Source organism: Seriola lalandi, unplaced genomic scaffold (genome assembly GCF_002814215.2).
Source record: "Seriola lalandi dorsalis isolate HSWRI2012SDOR001 ecotype SW California unplaced genomic scaffold, Sedor1 jcf7180002054767, whole genome shotgun sequence".
NCBI lineage: Eukaryota > Metazoa > Chordata > Actinopteri > Carangiformes > Carangidae > Seriola > Seriola lalandi.
Genome location: NW_019525320.1, coordinates 3,439,503 through 3,453,964, shown reverse-complemented (window position 1 = coordinate 3,453,964; position 14,462 = coordinate 3,439,503). Strand labels below are relative to the sequence as shown.

At 41.4% G+C, this 14,462-nt stretch overlaps 1 protein-coding gene across 1 annotated transcript; it reads right to left on the bottom strand.

Moving 5' to 3' along the window:
* Positions 1 to 2,559: 2,559 nt before the first annotated feature.
* On the bottom strand, positions 2,560 to 8,620 carry slc26a10 (solute carrier family 26 member 10). The gene is made up of 18 exons (XM_023425096.2): positions 8,199 to 8,620; positions 7,727 to 7,837; positions 7,368 to 7,525; positions 7,068 to 7,232; positions 6,811 to 6,963; positions 6,638 to 6,720; positions 6,385 to 6,532; positions 6,174 to 6,287; positions 5,544 to 5,621; positions 5,358 to 5,453; positions 4,639 to 4,745; positions 4,252 to 4,321; positions 3,867 to 4,049; positions 3,698 to 3,752; positions 3,469 to 3,557; positions 3,306 to 3,360; positions 3,022 to 3,128; positions 2,560 to 2,940 (listed from the first exon to the last, which is right to left on the bottom strand). Exons 1-18 carry the CDS (start codon positions 8,461 to 8,463, stop codon positions 2,902 to 2,904), a joined length of 2,076 nt encoding a protein of 691 aa, XP_023280864.1. The 5' UTR covers positions 8,464 to 8,620; the 3' UTR covers positions 2,560 to 2,901.
* Between the last annotated feature and the right edge of the window lie 5,842 nt (positions 8,621 to 14,462).

Genomic DNA, 14,462 nt, shown 5'->3' with positions numbered 1-14,462 from the left:
TACAACTTAGAGGGAAATACGCACAATTTTGAAGATTAAAAGTAAAAGCATTGTCTGCAAACCATTTGGCTTGGTTGGGGCTCCTTGTTATGTTTCGGATTATCTATGAGCCAAACACAGACTGCTAGGATAGATTCATTTAAATGACTGTTTGGGGCCCAAAGATTTTCAAATGATTCAATAATTTGCAAAAAAGCAAAGATTAGCAAAAAGCCCCAAAAAATGAATACAGATTTGTATAGCCTAACTTTGTTTCTCTTCTTTCCTGTCCCATTACTGTGGAAGCCAAAAATGACCACACTCACCAATTTTCTAGTATGGCCTTTCTCAGCTTCCATACATTATTCATCTCAGATTTATGTTGTGACCTTTTGGAGGGGGTCCGACCCCTGGGTTGGGATCCACTTGACAAAACTACTTCACTCTAAAAAGGGCATTTAAAAGGAGCTCCAACTCTAAAAATGTTATGTTTTACATGGCTGTTTTAGTACTTTTACTTGCGTTAAGGATCTGAGCATGGACGGTTTTAGTTTGTTACTATGGTGACAGCTGATTTTGTCGCTTGCAAATCACGTGACGTCACAAAAAAAGAACCTGCTGAGAGACTGTCGTTCCAACATTTCACCACAAGATGGAGACAAAGCACCAGGCTAAAATGCCATTGGCTGCTAGATGAACTACCTCCTGCTCTGCAGTAAGGTGCCTAAAATTACCATTTTTACTAGCGGTGGTGGTAATAGTAGTAGTAGTAGTAGTAGTAGTAGTACCTGTAGAGTAATAGTATCAGTGGTAGCATTGCTTCATACTAATAATGAACACTCTTGACAGGAATAGAGTCTGTATTTTCTAACACATTTTACAGTAACTTCCTACTTTTTTTTTTTTTTTACCATTTCCACTTCAGTTTTATTAATTTGACAAGACAGGGATCACTTGTTTCGTTGTGTTTTTTTTTTCTCTCTTATCTTTCTTTTCCTTAGTGTTTGAAATAAGCCAGAGCTACCGACAATTATTCTCAAATGAAAATGACTTCTTTCTTTTCGTATCTTTTCTTTTTTGATTTGATTATGTTTGGGTGAAGCATTGTAACCATGTGCATGCTGTACATGTACTCAGTACCCCCATTTCTGCAACCACACCTGTAAGCACATTCTCATAGGTGAATCAAAGCTTTGTCATTAGATTGCTGACCTTCCTTGTGTGTGTGTGTGTGTGTGTGTGTGTGTGTGTGTGTGTGTGTGTGTGTGTGTGTGTGTGCGCGCGTGTGCGTGTGTGTACACGTTAGTAAGTCTGCCGGTAGAATCTGGCTTAGTAAACATTTGGCCAGAGCCTTGTACAGTGTTTTAATTGAAGTGGACTACTTCCTGCCAATTAGTGAAACACTCCTTGAGCTTTAAAGGGAAAACCCAAAGGGTACAGTGTCTTGAGGCCTCTTTGAAATATGCACTGGAAAAAATTAATAACTTGGCTATCTAACATCAAGCAGGGAAATAATTAGTTTTTTTTTTCTTTTTTTTGTCCTGGTTTTGAACTCACACTACATATAGTTTTATCAGGTCAAGGTAACAGGTTTACGGTGGGGAGCAGTAGATGGGAAACCTTTAACTGTTGGACAGCAGATGGCAGCATGGTGGTGAGGTAAGACATCACTTTCTATTACAGTTATGACAATGACAGCCTCTGGTAAAACAGATCTTGAACATCTAATAACAGAGGATTTTTTTTTTTTATAATGTGTAAATGCCCTGGAAAATGGTGGAAATACAGTTTAATCTAATGTAGTGACAGTTTTTTGTATTTGCTGTGTTTGCTTTTATGAAAACAAGCATTTATTGACACCAGTCTAGCTGTAGAAAACCATCATTCTCCAGGACAGATGACTGATGGTCCTTCTCTCCCAATTTTATTCTTTGCTGCTGCAAAATTTCCTTTGTCTTTGTTGTCATTTGAATCCTGTATTTTTCCTTTTTTCATATCTCAGTGCAGACACACAGGTCTACAGCACCTCACCAAAAACAAAGACTGCTCTTCTTCTCTCTTCAAAATCTGACAGAGTGGCATGCTTCACATTCCACACTGTGTTTCCACCTAAAACGTATTCATATTTAATAACCACACTAACCCAAGAAACCTATAACCCGGTTATTTTCTGACAATTATTAAACTCAGTTTTGATTCACTGCAAAGTTTTTTTTGAGATACATTTATTGTCAAAACAGCCACTGGATGTCACATTTGCTGACAAATACAAAAGACATTTACAAAATATTTTGTGCAGTCTCTCCGGAGTTAAAAGACAGAATGCTTTAAGGCAGTATGTGATGGCATTTACTGTACATATCCGCATGTTCAAGCACATATTTCAAAAGATATAAATATACAAAGCATTTTACAAACTAATCAGTGCACTTATGTGTATTTATCTGTATTGCAAACACAGAAACTAAATAAATATTACTAATGGTAATGTTCCAGCATATATGACAATAATAAACAACAATATCTGTCATATACAGTTTTATAGTCATAAGTCAAACATTATATATTTGTTCTTTCAGGTTTGTTTATGCTAAATATATGATTTGTCTGTTCTATATGAATCTGTGAATGTTTTGCTAGTATCAGATTAAAGTGTGCCAAGAGTGAGCCCAATATCTGTGAGAACACTGGTAACACTGTAATGTAATAATTATTTAAATTCATGACATAGTGCTACAACAGGCTACTGTTCTTTAAAACACTGGTATACAGTACAATCTGGACCAAATGCTGGAGCGCTCCTATACAGCTGAGAGACACGGTCTCGGCCAATAATACAAATGTAGAAGCCATAATGCCATCTGCCATTTTAGTCCCAGACACTTGGTTGAAAGGAGCACGACTCGTCACTGTCCTCATGCCTCATACCCAAACAGTCATGGTGTTCTCTGGAGGTTTTTCCTAAGGCAGACAACAGTAGTATCATTAATTGTTCACAACAATCTCAGTAAGCAGACATCAAGTGTCTGCTTTCCAGCTTACCTTCTGCTGTTGAATATACATCACTGCATCATGAACAGTGACGAAAATATGTTGAGGGTTCATGTAGTTCATTAGACCACTTGACGTTAGGATCTTTAACACACTCTCTGAGGGGGCAGAAATCATTGATCAGTACTCACTCCATACAGGTGGATTTTGACAAATGTAATATGTTAATATCATCCCTCTAAAAATAAAAAATAAAAACTCTGAATAAAGTAGTATAAACAGAGAATATAACAGAAACCATAGGTAAAGAAGTCATACTGATATGTAGGTCTTACCATTGCAGTTTGCCAAATACACATGAACTCCAACTTTCTGGCATTCAATGCACATCTGTGAAAAGCCAAAATCAATTTGATCATGTTGACAAAATGCAAAAAACAAATGGAGAGAAGCCTGTACAGCTAAGTTGCGCATCATGTCACGCTTTAGCAGACTGACCTGTGTAAAGAGTCTGGCTCCAGCAACATCGACAAATGTCACGCTGCTGCAGTCGATTAACACCGCCTGGACATCGCTCTCAGGGGTTTCTGCAGAACCAAAAAGAAATTGTGGCTTTGGTTGAAAATGTAAATAGGGTAATATAATAAAAACACAGGCTAGAATTAACAATGCTTGTAGAATAGTAGTAGTTTTTGGAACTGCATGCATATTTAAAGTCATTGCTTACCTGATTTAAAGAACTCGTTTTCTGAGTTAAAAGATGTGTTTGCGATGCCTCTTTCCTGAACAGTGAATGGGGAAAAACAATAACAAATATGACATTAAATTGGATTGGATTTTACAAATCTGTATCTTTTTTTTGGTCTCCTCTCATTCAGTGATTGCAGTAAGCTCACCACAGTGTTGATGGTGGCCTCTCTCTCCCGTTTCTCCAGGGCTTTCCTGGCCTTCTCCCAGCTGCGGATCTTCTCTGGCGTCAGGCCCAGCAGCCTGCTCATCTCCTCCCTGAAGAAGCTACGATTGCCGTAGTAAATGGGCCCGTTGTATGTCAGGATCTTCACTCCAGGCACCTCATAGCACTGAAAGAAAACCAGCATCACCTCAACATCATTTTGGGGGCTATCCGTCCTGCATTATCGCTTCTTGGTTGAATAAGAAATTAAGATTTTATGCGCCTCAAAGTTAAGCTAAATGAGCTCAAAGTGTCTTGATGTGCATTGTTTACTTGCACATACTGCTGAATGATACCCAGAAAGCTCAACAACAGGAGTGTCCTCTCACCTTGCTGTGGTTCTCCAGAGGTCTGTAAATTTCTGTGTTGCTTGCGCGGCCAAGTACCGAACAACCAGCCCTGTTGAATCATGAGTCATCAATTTCAAAATAAAGTGGCACATTATCATACATGATCTACTGAGCCAGCAGACATTAAGTCATGTGTCTCCAAAAAAAAACCTCAAAGTGTCTTTTACTAGAAGAGGATTCATATCCTTGTTTCTCATCCTTTACACACTCCCTATAACACACTTAAACATAACTCTCTGCTGCAGATGAGTGTGATGTCAGCTCATGTTGAGAGCTCTCAGATGTACATGGTATATTCTCACAACAGAGAATTTAGCAAGAGCACATCATCATATTAACATTGTGCAGAGGGAAAGGAAAATGTACCTTTGTGTGCGACAGATGACAGTCATCATAGAGAAAACCACTCCGATGGCGAGGCCCAGGTCCACGTTAAGTACCACTACAGACAGCCAGGTTACCAGCCAAACCAGCTACACAGAGACAGGACCACAAATAGGTATAGTCGTGTCAGGGTGCTTGCAACAATTGACAATGGAAGCATGTCAGTGACAAATATGGTGAATGCCAGCCAGGTAATCAGTGTGAAAGGGGAAGGGTGAAGGTGATTCATCTGGTGTGCTACCTGTGCTGGCTGGAGGAGTGTTTATTTCAAATAACCTTGCAACTGTGACATTTCTATGTCTGTCTGTCTATCTATCTATCTATCTATCTATCTATCTATCTATCTATCTATCTATCTATCTATCTACTATTGTCTGAAGATACATGCATCATCTATTTGTCACCAGACAGCTGATACAAACTGTTTGAAGAACAGATGTTTTGAAATAATAGCAAGAATAAAGTCCAACAGTTTTCCTGTGATGCCATTTCAACTCCAATTTGCGTAAGGAAAATGTTTCACTCCAGATAACTCTCACACTCCGACCAGGATGATAACGATCTATTATGTGATGCGGTTGAAAAACCCAATTAGCTGGGGAGCAAATTAACCATCTCTCTTGTGTTTTATTCTAATGCACGGGGATCACATTGCAGAACACACTATAATGTCTCATATTGCTAATAATAAATGGCCTTACAAAGTCAATCTTGCTGATTCTCCACAGCTCAGGTAAGTCCTGGAACTGCAGAAACATCTGCCTGAGGCTGGTGACATTGATGCATGCCAAGACTGCCTGAGGAGAGAGATAAAGGATGAGGTGAGTGAACTTTCCCTCTCTCTTTCGCTGCCCCATGTTTGTAGAGATGCAAACATATAAACGCACCTTGGGTAGGAAGTAGAACAGTGGTCCAATCAGCAGCAGGACAATCAGAACAACCAGACTAGTAAACAAGCCGGAGAGCTGCAGGAGCGCGCGCACACACACACACACACACACACACACACACACACACACAGACAATAAACACCCCTTACTGAAAATGCCAATGTCACGTATAAGCTTTGCTCCTTATTTGGAGCTTTTTTTTTAGCATTGGCAATATGGAAGGTCAGTATGCAAGCAAATCATAAAACAGTCAAATATAAATGTATTTATAAATGTCAAGTGGATTAGAGTTTATAAAACCTTAAGCTGTTAAATAAAAATACATACTTGAACAATGAGTTATACAAGGAAAATCAGCATTTGTATTTCTCTGTTGGTCTCATGTATAGGCCTGTTTTGCTGCTGTGGTTAAAGCATCAGTAGACATAACTTAAATCTACTTGTGGTGTTTGTCTTTATTTTAAATAATCTTTCAATCAGTTTGGAAGTCTTTTCTTTTTTTGTTTTTACTACATTGATGTAACCTTTCTGTTTACATTTGAATTGCTACTTGTACCGTTAAGACCCTAGCTGTGGCTTGTGAGTATGACTCGACATGATGCAAAGAAGTCGCTGTGTATCACGTACCTGTGTGTATCCTCCAGCACTCTCCAGTATATTGGTGGTGGCTAACGTGGCTGAGCTGGGGAAGCAGTTGAAGAAGGAGGATATGGTGTTGGAGATACCGTGAGCCAGCAGCTCCTGAAAGCAAACACAGGTTCAACACGGAGAGTTAACGGATTCGCTGAGAATTTATTTAACACCTCAGCAAGCAGCTGTGACATCCCTCTTACGTTACCTGGTTGGGATGTATGGAATATCCATGTTTATCAGCATATATCATTGCCAGCGAGACCGACACTGCGTAACCAACAAATGTTATGGCTACTGTGTCTCCAGCAATGTCAGGGAAAGTGTGCAAGGCAGGCATCCGCGGCTTTGGAAATCTGAGGTTGAGAGAGAATCAAAAGTCAAACTAAATTGAGGCGCCTGAGCTCATCAGTGTTTTATTTTTATTTTATTTTATTTTTTCTCCAAATCTAAAGGATTACCCAGCTGGGATGTGGCCAACTATCTCAATGTTGTAAGAGGAGTCCAGCGAGGAGGCATAGGCCACACCTGTAGCAACAATCACCTGAAGAATGAAGCATGAAACCTTAGCTCTTCTTAGTTATGCTGTAAATATTACATAAACACACAGCGTTCATAATTCCGCCCGACTAACCGTGAGGATCTCCACAGGGATGGGTGTTCGAAGGCGCTGCCGGTAACGCATGTTGATCTCCTTAACCGGGACCAAGACAGCCAAACACACCATGGAGATGAGCAGCTCGGCCATATTGGTGTGAGGCAGGTTCTCCATCACGGACGCTACAGTCTGAGCACACGAGTCAGTGAGCCGTGACAAAACAGAAAACTAAATGCCCGAATAGTAACGTCATAGATTTGAGCATCAGTACCCCATTGTGAAGCACTGCTTACCTTGAAGAGGGAGAAGGTCCCAGTGTGGCGAGGGAGCCGCAGCCCCAGCATGCTTTGCAGCTGCGAGATGGTGACATGGAAGGCAGCAGCACTGGTGAAAGCCTTGACAATTGGCTCTGACAGATAGGTGGACAGGAAGCCCAGCTGAAGACCACACATACAGAGCTGGGGCACAGGAGATGAACACGGCATTACGGGCTGCGTCGGGGTCAGTCAGGGTTCGTCTGATCGTCTCAACGAGCAGAAAAGATCTGCCGTCTATTTTGCATTATTATTTCATTTTGGTGTTTTCTGTCTTACCATAATGATTCCCGAGAGGAGCGCCACGGCTGAGGCCACTCCAATCCTCTGGGCCTCAAAGTCAGCTGCTTCAGACGAGCTTGAGTTCAGTTGCAGAGGAGTGGGAACCAGCTGCTCCACCACAGAGCCAGTCATCAGACTCACCACAGCAAAGGTACCTGAAAGAAGACCTGTCGTCTCAGTAACAGTGGAAAAACATTGTGGCCGACACTTAAACTTAATCAAAAAAGCCTGCATGAGATAACGTAACCCTTTAAAGTATTGTCCAAAATACGAAGACATCACCCACGTTGACTAAAACAATGACCCTTATGTTTTTCTAGTGAATACAATAGCTGTTATGTGGGCAGGAGTCTTACCTGTGGACACATGGCGACCTGTGCCAAAGAACATATAGAGGACCACGGGGAAGAAGGAGGTGTAAAGGCCAAATATTGGTGCCACTGATGTGAGTAAAGCGAAAGCCATGCCTGTTTCAGAGGGACATTCAAAAGGACAGATTATCAATAAACACATGTGTTCTCTTCATCTGTGTTCACAATGAGGCTGAAGCATGTACAGAGTTAACTGGAGACAACAACAAAAAAAAGGATTGTGTTTATCTCCTCTGTGAATGTAAATTTTGACCTTATAGTTGCAGTTTATATGTTTTTATTATCATTATTGTTATTATTATTGTGGTATTATTATTATAAAATCCTGGGCTTAGATGATTCTAAGAAGAATTATACACAAATGAATAAAATTCTAAATGAAATAACACAAGGGAAAACTAGACTGCTTTCTTCTTTCTGGTAACATTAGACTGCACCTCTCTCTCCTCTTACTCACCTTGCGGAATGTGAAGGATACCGACGGTCAGTCCCCCTATGGTATCTCCCAAAAGCCATTTCTTGAGCCTGTATCTCGGCAGCCAGTTGAAAATGGGGACCCTCTCCCTCAACAGGTGAAGGAAGGCTCGCTTTGAACACCTGCACCTCCCGGCGAGCTTCTCCCGAAGCCGCAAACTTCCATTCGTGCTCTCCTCGGAGCCGTAGGCCTGTTTGAAGCGGTCCTCCGTGTAAATGTCCCTGTACACGGCCACAGAAGCGCTCATGTTGCCCCCTGTTGAGACGAGTGATGACAGTTCACCATGCAAGCGCCGTTGTAGAGTCAGTAAAGTTGTTGTCTATTGCAATACATATATAGCAGACTCTGCCCTGACCTCAAGAGCCATTGCATTTTCCTGTCAGACTCTCCGTAGCCAATGACATGGCTCAAAGCTCAACCTTTTTTTGTTACAGTGCTGAACCCCCCCCACCCCCCCACATCTTTGTCCTGCCTCAGAAAACATAAAGGTGTGCTGGTCCATTTTTCCTTCAAAAGTCCCTGGGTCCTACTGCTAAAGGGTTTCTTCTTTTCTTTTTCTTTTTTTTAACAGAAAGCAGAACTTCAGACACACAATCTGCCTTTCCTTCACTCACAGCCCCTCCCTCCAAAAGCTCTCTCTTTCTCTCTCTCTCTCTCTCTCTCTCTCTCACACACACACACACACACACACACCATCCTTTTGCACTACACAGCCCTATCCTCCCTTACGTCCTGCCTCCTGAGAGCTATGCGGGAGGTACAAGCTCAGAGGAGGCACAATTAAGTCATACAATGTATAGCACTGTGAAACGCCTAAAGGGATCAAAGTCATATTGTTGGTGGAGAAGAGGTGTAACCTCAAACCATGTCTGTTAGCGAGGGGTTCATTTCCGAGAAGGATGGATGTCTGTAATGGGTGGGAGTTTAAACTGTGTAGCTATGAGAAAGAGAGCCTGGTACCCATGAGACCCCCTGTGAAACTCAATCACACATGGCAGCCTGGTTCATGGATCAAACCACACCTTGACTCTGATCAGAGATGGTGTGCGATGAGTGAGATGTTGTTCTTTGTCAGGCAGGAGTGAATACAAGGGAGCTTTGGATAAATACAAGATTAAAACAGATACAACAGGATCAATATGTCTATTGCCAATAGCATATTGATTTGCAAAATGCAGCTCAGGAAATCTAACCATCAGATATGATCAAAATATAGAGGGTTTTCTTGAAAGTATGAGTAAGCATGAGGCAGGAGGAAATCACAATCTCAAGAGAGGTTCAATCTGACTCTGGCAAATATGAAACATAGGAAATGGAAAATATATCTCTGGTTCAAGCCCAGATTTGGGTGAATGAACCTCTCCCATCTCATGAATGACGTCTCCCATCCCATTAGGCTACGTGAGGCAGTGCAGGCAGTGCCACCATTTTCTATTGTTGCGCAGGACAACACCCAAGGATTCTGGTTTGAATGGGCCCAAACTTTGACTGAAAGGGCAGAGCGTTTAAAGCAGGAAACTCAAAATGTACCTTACCACGCATCAAAGCAAACGTGGTATCACGTCTGGTATTGCATTTGTGAAGTTGTTTTACCTTGTGAAAATGTCATCGACCATCCAGCCAGCTAACAAGAACACGAGCAGACAGTGTGGTTTACAGAGTACGCTGTTCATCACACAGATGAGAACGGCGACAATATACTATAAATGCTGTAACATAATACTTTTTTAACCTTTATGTTTAATTAAGCTAGCACTGTACACTCTCCAGGTTGCACATAGGCGAACGTGATCGGATACATTCAAGTGGTTTTCTTTTGTACTTGTACGTTGACACTTGCTTTTCGACTCCACGTCCAGAGAGAGATGAGTTAAATGGACTTGCTTGATGTGCAGGTCCACACATGCGTTTGACATTGAGGACGTGTGCGTGTGTCGGTAAAAAAAAGACTCCATGACAAGCTGGTACGGTTCACCTTAAAAAGCTGTGATAGCTCTTATGTAACTGTTATGTCATTATTTACGCACCCAGCAGACATGTGGCAACGCTAACATTCATTACGAGACCTTTTTTCTGATTGCCACCTGATAAAAGTAAATTCAATATTCACTCTACATTTAGCTCTGTTTGGTCTCTCACCAACTTCAGAGGAAAATGTGAAAATGAAGAGGCCTCTGCTGGAAATTAGATTGAGTCTGAAAATGTGCTGGTATCAAACCAAAACAACAAGCTAAAAGGGGCTTAAACGCTCTGTAGAGCTGGATGATAACTGTAAGTTCATCACCGCAACTACATATATAGTCATTTGATTTATTGTTAATATATTACGGATATTAAATCATTTTGATTTTTATACAGCATGACACCTCATCAGCCCAGATGAAGCCATAATTAGCGGAGGGGGTTTTGGTAATCCCACATACAGCGACAATGTAGGAGACAGGTCAAATGATTTAACCCTGATAAATGTCTCCATTTCTTTCTAATGACTAATGATTGTTGATTCTAAATTTAACAAAGGAAAACAATGGCTAATATAGACCCAAATTTTGTCTGTGCTGTTGTTATTCGACGCTAGAGAAAACATTGCAGAACATGTAACTGGAGTCGAACAAGGTGTAGGTGCGAGGTCCAGCGACGTCTTACAAAGGTAAAACGCCGGATGGACACCCTCCAAACTGTGATGTGTTCTTGCCTCACTAATGTTTTCAACTAAATGAAATAAACAGACATGCATGTAGAGAGTTGTTTTTGTTCCAGTGTCATATTCCTAGAATTTCTGTGTCTCTGGTGGAGAGGAGATGCAGTGATATAAGGAACTTCCTTTAAATGCCAGGAATGTGGGCCATTGTGTTGATCAGCTCCAGAGGATTTATGAACATGCCGACGGCCTGGTGTGTCTGCGGGCTGTTTAAACAAGATATTAATCAGTGGTAAAAGGAACAATGTGTTGAATGGAAAAGGATATGGAGTGTTAACCCCAAACTAGACGAAAACTCTTCTGCTCCATCAAAACACAGACAAGCTCTTTATGTATTCAAACAATGAAAATGTGAATACCTGAGTGGCACAACAGGCCATTTATACAATCCAGTGTGCGTTCAATTAGCTTAACGGCACCAAGGCAAACAGGGTACCGGCACCTTTTTGCGGGCACTAAAAATGTGTCAAGTGATATGACCATTTTCGTGTGACAATACATGCATATTTTAAATGTGAAGTCACATTGTGTAAGATCACTTCCAGTGTTTGAATGTGTAAAATTAGACGAAAAATTAATCATTTTCTGTCACTCTGTTGTGTGTGTTTCCATTTACAGTGTTGATGTTTCTGAAGAAAACACTTATGCAGTGTCGAGAGGTTTGTAAAAACATACACTTTGATGGCAACTGTAGTTATGTTTGGCAGCATAACCTCATGATCCCACTTTGCTTGTTGCATTAGCATTAATCAAATTATAAAAATATCTCATCCACCCTGTCTCCTTCATGCTGAGTGTGTGTCCTGATCTTACAGGGTCTTTCTATTATTCTCAGCCAGGGAGAGGCTCCAGTCATTTTGTGGCCTATAGTTCCTGCTATTGTTCTTTATCTGCTTTATGGGCTGCTTGTCCCGACCCCCCATGGCATGTTACTTTGGAAATGACCTTGTCTATGAGGCTGACTGCTGGCAGCCAAGCCTCTCCTTGTATCCCTGTCTCCTTACCTCTCCCATCCCTTTCCGTTTTCTGCTCCTCTCCATCCATTAGTGCCTGTCCAGGTATTTACATTGTTTGACCTCAAGAATCATGCCTCTCAGAAGAATTCTTCCTGTCGGTTCACGAATTTGTTGTGATTTGTCACTCACGCTATACAAAGTTTTCTGCAGGGGTTAAGAGCTGAGCACAACCCAGGAATTTGTCTAACAGCCCCTTTGATGTGTGGCGAAAAGTGTATATTTTATAGTTGCTTGTCAAGCTCTATTATTTAGGCAATACAATAATCAAACAAATCTTGCATTCTTTAACTGAAGACTTTTTTTATTCCTATGCTAATTCTTCTGTTCTTGGCTGTACCTGTAATTAGCCATATCTTGATTTATAGGGCAACACACTATAATCTAATTACTTATTGTCAAAGATCTGTGGCGAATTTCCCTCCCGTGTTAATATCCCTAATTCTCACACAGCTGAGGCCAGGCATGGTTGTGAAGCATCAAGGATTTCAGTTTTTCTTTCATACCTTCCCTGTTAAAACGTTACTCGCGTGAGTCCAGTACGTTTCGGAGTGAGTTGCTGATTTCCTGTTCATTCTTGATGAACGCCTCCTGACCTCCACCACACCTACGCTGGTCATGTCCATTCATCAGACATCTGGGTCATGCATCTCCTGGGCGGGTAAGGCAGCACCCGCCTACTTTCAGGCTCCCCGAGGAACTGTGGATCAGCATGTGCTCACAAAGCATCCTCCACAATTAAGTTTTGTGTTCTCATTAAGGTAACAACAAAGATGATGATTTTTAAGATTCCAATCCGTTTTAATCTTGGATCAGCACATGCTCATACTGCCGTTCCCCTCTGTTTAAACACATGTACAGGAATTGTTTGGTCTGCTGCTGGTGAAGGAAGTGCACTTTAAAGAGCGTGATCTCTTCTGCTCTTCCATGTTGAAGCCCAACCACACCAAAACAGACAATAAAAAAGGTCAATGCCATGCCTAAGCAGCCTGTCGGTCTTCTGAAGAGAACAAAAGGTGAGACCTGGATTCCCATCTGACCTTCCTCCATCTGCCGCCCATTCACTTTAGTTTAGTCTGATCCGGGGTATTTCTGTCTGACAGTCCAAGTTACTCTTGCTGCCTCACAATCTCCTTAAAATCTGCCATCAGCAGTTTTGTTGTTCAGTTTTGTTGTTGAATTTGTACCACTTTCAGAATAGCAGCTAGATTTACTAAACCATGCAGGGGAGCTGTTTTGACCCACAGAGGCCATGGGTTGACTGGAGAGTCTGGTTATGGGATGTGTCACTTCCTAGCCCATGCCAAAGCATTGTGCAGCTCAAGTACACAACGGCGACACAGCCTTGAACCACATTGTAAGAGCCACTGCTGCATTGTCTGCTTCACCTCAACACTTGTGCCAACTCTAGATTCACTTTCAGCTGTAGAGCACTTATAGCATTCAACACAACGAAGGAACGTTTGTGTTGTCATTGGGAGCATTCAGGCAACACCCTGCTGTAAATTATTTCTCATAACTGGTTTATGTTCGCTAGAGAAAAGAATAATTAGTCCCAGATGCCATGCGCATAAAATAGCGGGCTAGAAAAGAGAACAGGCTCCATCTTAAAATGTTCAGCACATCTCTAGTACTTGTACAGTTTCTACCTGTTTCTTGATGATGATGGAAAATAAAGACTGTGAAATCAGCCACAGCGGGGGGGTTGTCTAATCTGCCATAGTGACTCTAGCATTTTGTCTTGTGCGTGAGACTCTGATGGAGTGGGTCCTTGAGAATCACCAGTGCAGCCAGGCTTACCTCATACAGAGTTCAGGCCAGGTGTGTTGTGCTCATGGCCCAAAATGTTGACTCAACAGCTTTTACTATTTAATATATGCCCCCCCCCTGTGTTTTACCTCTAATGGCAGGCTAGAGATAAGATAAGATATTCTGCTTTTACCCCAACACAATGGGAGTGTGGAATTTCATTTATGGTGCTCAAAGCATTAAAAATATTATTTAAAATTTTTAAGTCACATCTCTTTCCAGAAAGTGTCCTGGTTACTCTAAATAATCCACAGACCTCCCTGTTACTGACTTCACAGTTTTTACAAGACCTATAGAGAAAGTAGTTCCAATGAAAAACGTTCACAGTTTTTGTAATTGAGCATCTGCTGATCACCTCCCTCAAACAGTAACTGTCCAATCACAGCTTAGCAAAGTTTGGAGTCAAATGTCTTTTTTTTTTTATCACCTTTCTAAATCAAAAACCCAACAGCAAAAATGTGAGGGCATAATTAAACAGTCTGTTTATATGTTCAAAGGTATAAGCCCCAACATTAGCATATTTGGCTAACAGGCTTACTACTTAACATATAGTGTTAACTCAGAGGCGAAGGAGCATCAATGTTAGCTAACTACATTACAGTATTTTGTGAGGTTACATAGAAAAAGCCCAGTTCAGTTCACTGGCACGTCCACTGTGCAGTATTAAGCCACTGCACGGGAGCTGGTCCTAAAACTCACAAGACAGCTTTATATCTGGAAAAT

What these genes read in the sequence shown, in the direction of transcription:
- slc26a10 (XM_023425096.2), bottom strand. Translation starts at nt 8,463, where the DNA reads ATGAGCGCTTCTGTGGCCGTGTACAGGGACATTTACACGGAGGACCGC. An exon ending in AGGTCGCCATGTGTCCACAG is followed by an intron (nt 7,526 to 7,726) that starts GTAAGACTCCTG and finishes GTCTTCTTTCAG; the next exon opens with GTACCTTTGCTGTGGTGAGT. An exon ending in GTGCTGGAGGATACACACAG is followed by an intron (nt 5,622 to 6,173) that starts GTACGTGATACA and finishes GCGCTCCTGCAG; the next exon opens with CTCTCCGGCTTGTTTACTAG.